Here is a 6,362-nt window from a genome sequence, read left to right as displayed (position 1 = left end):
TGGCCCATGGACTATATATTCCCTAAAGGGAATATTAGCACAAGTGGTGAAGAAGTTGGATCAGGTGGTGCGTGCATGATAGGTCTGTTAGTTATTTAGGAAGTAGAATACTATACTATATATTTCCTCTGACATTTGACTGGTCTTTTTGTTTAACACACATTCATCCATGGATTTGTCACCTGTCACTTTTAACACGCATTCGCATTACTTTATCTTAAAAACAACATAGCCTGTCATGTTAGGATGTAGCCTGTCACTAACACAGGCCTGTATGTTGTGTTGAAAGGTAACATAGGCCTAAATGTGTGAAATGAGTGACACTGTGTTAAAAAATAACATGCATTTTAAAGGCGCATGTCAGTTGTTTCTTACTAATGTATATAAAAACACTCAGCTGGTGTCAAATGTAGGCTATCAAAGCTATTAATACCTTATCAAAAGCCTCAGCTCATGTAACTCAACATCAGTATACTGTAAAAAAATATTAGGGTAGGCAAATTCAAATGGCTGAAAATCTGTGAAAAGATTTGGAGGGAAATTGAGTATGCACGCACACACACACACACACACACACACACACACACACACACACACACACACACACACACACACACACACACACACACACACACACACACACACACACACACACATGTCGAAATGTTAATTTGCTTCAATGAATTATAAAATATGGGCACAGAATGAAAATGAGAACGGATTATGTATTTTGTGCTCTTGCATTAATGATCATGTATTGTATTGATCATGATGTACCTCAGAATAGCCGATATATTGTATTATTAACAATTTAACAGTGTATACATGGGAGAGAGAGAGAGAGAGAGAGAGAGAGAGAGAGAGAGAGAGGGAGGGAGGGGGGGGGGGGGGGGTTCAGGGTTGTTGTAGGAGGACAGTGTGCTGCAGGTGTCACGCCCCCGCCCCTTCCAGCCTGTTCATTTTCGGGCACGTTTTAACTGAACTTAAGCCACAGACCAAGTGTACAGGCCGGGGAGGAGGAGGGACACTCAGTAACGTCAACCTGGTCACTTCTGCCTGCGGGGGTTAGTTTGCAAAAGCTTTGTCAAAGTCAGACATCATCAGTCAGACAGTCAGACCTGGAGCCAGTAGGTCAGTCAGTCAGTGTGCAAGTAAGTCTCAGGCAGCAGCAGCGATGATGAACCAGGAGAAGCAGCCAGTGATGGGCAGCAGCCCCGGGCCTCGGCCTCCTGTGTCCCCGGAGCCCCCCGGCCACAAAGCGACCTGGAAGCCGCCCAGGAAGCCCAAGTGCTCCCGCTGCAGGAACCACGGCTACACGTCTCCCCTGAAGGGCCACAAGCGCTTCTGCAACTGGAGAGAGTGTCAGTGTGTCAAGTGCAAGCTCATCTCCGAGAGGCAGAGAGTCATGGCGGCGCAGGTAAAACTCTCAGCTTGATCATCACCACGCTGCCTGCCTGTCTGTCTGGCCAGGACATCTTGTTACTGTCTGCCTACTGTGTCCAAAGTTGTGGGTTTTTATTTCCAAACTTGAATGATGCGCGTTTGCCTGCTTAGTTTTTATTCCAACTAAGCGGAAACGTTACAGCTAATGTGTGTAACGTTATTGTTTTTTGTTGTTTTCTGTCCCCATTGTTGCCGCACGTGTCAGCTAAGTGCCGACTAGGCCCACGGGGGAAAATGTTTACTAACTCGCTAGCTTGTTGTGTAACACACCGCTATAAAGCTGTTTGATGCATGTTTTCAGCTAACATCGCTCAATTCTTTTGACACTTGTTGCTAGCTACAGTCAACTGTTTCAATAGAAATCTGTAGTATGTGGATAGTTACATTGTAGCACAGCTTTAATATAGACAGTCAATGCAGCAACATTTTTTTCAAAATCTGTAGCCAACTTTGTGTGTGCAGCAGTCTCATTGATGCATTATTAGTGATTTAGTTACCACACTTTTACATTGAATGTAGCGTTTGTTAAGCATGACAGACTAGTGTGTAATTAATTGGCAGCTGCTGTCAGAGATCTAACGTTTTTATTTATTTTTCATCTTCTATGCGGTAGTAGCTTACTAGCTTAATCGCAGACCTACTGTATATGCTACTTGTTGAATGTCTGGAGGCTGCATAACGCACGCACACACACACATGCACGCACACACACACACACACACACACACACACACACACAGACACAAATTAATTTTACACCGGTGATTCTCAACCTTTTTCATATCGAGGAGGACCCCTGTTTACTCCACATGAGGGCCACAGACTCCTCATGTGGACCTCATGTTGTCTCTCAGACCCAAATCTGAGAATATTTTCTATTGTCACATATTATTTTGTCCAGAATCCCATGACTGTATTGTATCTGTATAGTAGATAGAGAGATAACAGTGCAACTATGACCAATATACATTTATTTTCCTACATTCTCTAATAGTGTTGTTAACCTTCTGTAAAATAATTGTGAAGTTTAACAATTTATCTTTTTTTGGGGGGGGGGGGGACCCCCCTGGAGCCCCCTCCAGGGAGCCCTGGTGGTCCCCGGACCCCATGTTGAGAACCACTGCACGACACGTTCATAAATGCTCGTCGTGACAAAGTAGAACTTCACCTAGTTTTACTCGCAGACCCTGGATGATGCTCTGATGAAGAGCTGATTGTAACTTCTGATCAGAGCAACATGTTTGTGTGTTTAGTTGACAGCAGTGTTGTAGCCAAGTCACTATATCTCAAGTCCAAGTCGAGTCTTGAGTCCCCAGTGTTTGAGTCCGAGTCCAAGTCACCTTAGAAGAGTCCAAGTAGACTCCCCCTTACCTGAGTCTGAGTCCAAGTCTGGACTTCCTGAACATGAGGGTGAATCCACATGCCCGATTGCACGGAATTGAATAATATCACGGTATTAATATAGCTCTTATTTCTATCTTAGGCCAAATTATTAGGGCATATTAAAAACAAGTCTTTATCAATTACCAACTAAGTCCATTTCCTCGTCTCCAACTTATGAGTCAAAATGCCTGAATGCTTATCAGTGCTCCACTTCAACACTGGTTGACAGATTTCTTTTATTGTATTCTAGTTCTCCTTGCAATGGTTCTATAAAGGCTTATAGGGACTTTGAAAACCTCCCCTCCTCTCACAGCTCTCCTCTCCTCTCCTCTCCCCTCCCCTCCTCTCAGAATCAGAATCAGAATCACTTTTATTGCGACAGTATGCAAGTTACATACGAGGAATTTATCTTAGTGTCTGTATGCAGCGTATCGGTCACATCAATATACAGAGATAAGAAGTAGGAAGACAACTAGAGACAATCGCAAAGTTGCAAGTGCAATCAAATCGAGTAAATATATACAATATGTACATGAGCGGTGAAGTGTTCTGTGGATGATAAATATGAATTTACGTTGGATTTACATGAGATTTACAGACTGAGTTAAATAGACATTAAATAGGCAGTGGATTTACATGAATTTACAGTCGGTTAAATAAGAGTTTACATTGAATGTACATTAAATTTACAGGCTACGTTAAATAAGCATTAATGTGCAGGGAATTTACATGAATTTACAGTCCCAGTTAGACGGGCATTAAATTAGATATGAGTTCCAGTTTTATGGGGGGGGGGAGTTCAGTTGAGTTTAGGAGGAGGTAGTGAGTTTGTGTGTGTGTGTGTGTGGGGGGGGGGGGGGGGTTGTTGGTGAGGCCCTTGGCGGAAGGGGTTTCCAGGCCTTGTTGGTGAGGCTGATGGCGGTTGGGAAGAAGCTGGTCTTGTGGCGGGTGGTTCTGGTCTTGGCAGACCTCAGTCTCTTGCCGTTGGGGAGTCTTAAAGAGTTTGTGGCCAGGGTGGGAGGGGTCAGCCATGATCTTGCGAGACCGCTTCAGTGTCCTGGCTGCATGCAGGTCCTGGAGGGATGGCAGGTTGCATCCGATTATCTTCTCAGCGCAGCGGATGATGCGCTGAAGTCTGTTGATGTATTTTTGAGTGGCAGCAGCATACCAGACGGTGATGGAGGAGGTGAGGATGGACTCAACGATGGAGGTGTAGAAGTGCACCATCGTGGCCTTAGGCACTTCCGCACAAAGTACATCCTCTGAGACATCCTCTCATCTCCTCTCTCTCATCCCCTCCCCTCCCCTTTTCTCTCCTCCTCTCCTCTCCTCTCCTCTCCTCTCCTCTCCTCTCCTCTCCTCTCCTCTCCTCTCCTCTCCTCTCCTCTCCTCTCCTCTCCCCTCTCCTCTCTCCTCTCCTCTCCTCATCCTCTCCTCTCCTCTCCTCTCCTCTCCTCTCCTCTCCTCTCCTCTCCTCTCCTCATCCTCCCCTCTCCTCTCCTCTCCTCTCCTCTCCTCCCCTCTCTCCTCTCCTCTCTCCTCTCCTGACCTCTCCACTCCGCAGGTTGCCCTGCGTCGTCAGCAGGCCCAGGAGGAGGAGCTTGGCCTGAGTTGTCCAGTGACTCTGTCTGGACCTGGAGAGTTTGTGGTGAAGACTGAAGCCTCAACACCAGACTGTCTGTACATTGACGAGGGTCCCTCCCCCCCCAGCAACTCCTCCCCCTCTGCCACAGGTGAGGGGTCGCTAACTCACTCACTCACCCAGCAGCCACCCTCTCATTTACTAATAATGCATTTTATTTATGGGCTCCTTTCAGAACACTCAAGGTCACCTTACACGACATAAGCAGCAAATATCAAGGCAAGCAAACAGTCATTCAAAAGATAACTTACAGTAATAAAAACAACAATTCGGTAAAAGAATTATCACACAGAATAGCCCAGTTTCAGACAACATTTGAAGTTGGAGAGAGAATAATTTCCCCTTGCTTCCCTGGTCGCTGCTCCACCCCTCTGCCGATCTGGGGAGAGCCGTAGACTAGCACCATGCTTCCTCTCCGACACATGCGCAGTTGCCAGCCGCTTCTTTTCACCTGACACCGGGGTGCTTCACCGGCAGGATGTAGCACGTGGGAGGATCACGCTATTCCCACCAGTTCCCTTCCGCCCCGAACAGGTGCCCAACTGCAACTGAATTCTGTCATAATTCCAGTTCAAGATATCTTAATTACCGTACCCTCAATTCAAGAGATCTGCGTTGTCCTTTTTAGAGATCTTAAATTCAGTTTGAACTAGGCAGAATGAGTTGTAGATATCTTGAATTGGAATTATGACTATTCAGAATTAAATTGTAGATATCTGAAACTCGTCATAGATAATTCAGTTGAGGATATCTGCAATGTGAATTGTAGAAGCCCCATACACATGACTGGCAAAAGTGACGTCATGTGTCCTAGGAAGAATGACATCATAGATATCTTGAATGAAAATTGGGACTAGTCACAATGTAATTACAACTAGTCAAAAAGGACGTTGTTGATATCTGTAATGGTACTTCCTGATAGTCCAACTTAAAATGGCTTGCATACCAACAGGGATTGATATAATTTAGGCGTTCTCATGTCAAAGGGTTACCAGCCAGTGTGACAGGTGAGACTTATCGATTTATATACAAAAGCCAAAGGTAACCCTTTAAATGATAGGTCATTAATTGTGTAGTATAGAGAGGCAAAGTGAAACGTCACTTCCTGCTTTCTCCCTGTACCAGAGCTGGGAAAATATGAATGGCGGTGGACGGAGAATAAGGTTACTTTTTTGATCCCGTTTGAATTGTGCCACGGGGTGCCAACGCTAATTTTGTCAATTTAAAACGTAACTTTGCATGTCAAGAAAGTCACAGTTTTCTCTACCGGCAGAGCTGAAGACCAGCGACATGCCACAAGCTTCCACAAGCGATGTAGTTTTTTTTACGAAACTAACCCCTACGTTTCAGTTTGACGACAAACTGTGACTTTCTTGACATGCAAAGTTATGTTTTAAATTGACAAAATTAGCGTTGGCACCCCGTGGCACAATTCAAACGGGATCAAAAAAGTAACCTTATTCTCCGTTCACCGCCATTCATATTTTTCGCAGCGCTGGTACAGGGAGAAAGCAGGAAGTGACGTTTCACTTTGACTCTCTATATGTCAATATTGTACATACTGTAATGGGTATTTATCTTTTCTCAAATATGTAAAGCAATATTTTATGTATACATTTGAAGCATATGAAAACTTAATGGAAAAAACACAGATTGTTTCTGTGCACATGCCATCACTTGGTTTACATGTAATGAATGTTGCTCCTCTGTGGAACATCAGTCACATGCCACATGCCAGAGCCGTATAATAGAAGAGTTGCGACATCTCCATTCACAACAATGGACCAGTTTTTTTACATCACAAAAGTTCCCGGAAGTAAGGTTCTGGATTAAGCAGCGCTGTCGAGTTGCAGCAAAATGGACAGTTTGTGATGTACTTTGAAAGGGTCAGACA

General features: G+C 44.7%; 1 protein-coding gene across 1 annotated transcript in view; it reads left to right on the top strand.

Moving 5' to 3' along the window:
* Positions 1-1,174: 1,174 nt before the first annotated feature.
* The window catches only part of dmrt1 (doublesex and mab-3 related transcription factor 1), a gene marked incomplete at both ends in the record, with an annotated part of 39,805 nt that continues 34,617 nt past the window's right edge, over positions 1,175-6,362 (top strand). The window contains 2 exons of the mRNA XM_083644700.1: positions 1,175-1,417; positions 4,391-4,559. Of these exons, the coding sequence (XP_083500826.1) occupies positions 1,175-1,417; positions 4,391-4,559 (412 nt within the window). The remainder of the gene's footprint in view (positions 1,418-4,390; positions 4,560-6,362) is intronic.

Source organism: Poromitra crassiceps (genome assembly GCF_964638095.1).
Source record: "Poromitra crassiceps genome assembly, chromosome: 10".
NCBI classification, from domain to species: Eukaryota; Metazoa; Chordata; class Actinopteri; order Beryciformes; family Melamphaidae; genus Poromitra; species Poromitra crassiceps.
The sequence above is the reverse complement of the archived record's forward strand: the minus strand, read 5'-3'. Positions and strand labels throughout refer to the sequence as shown.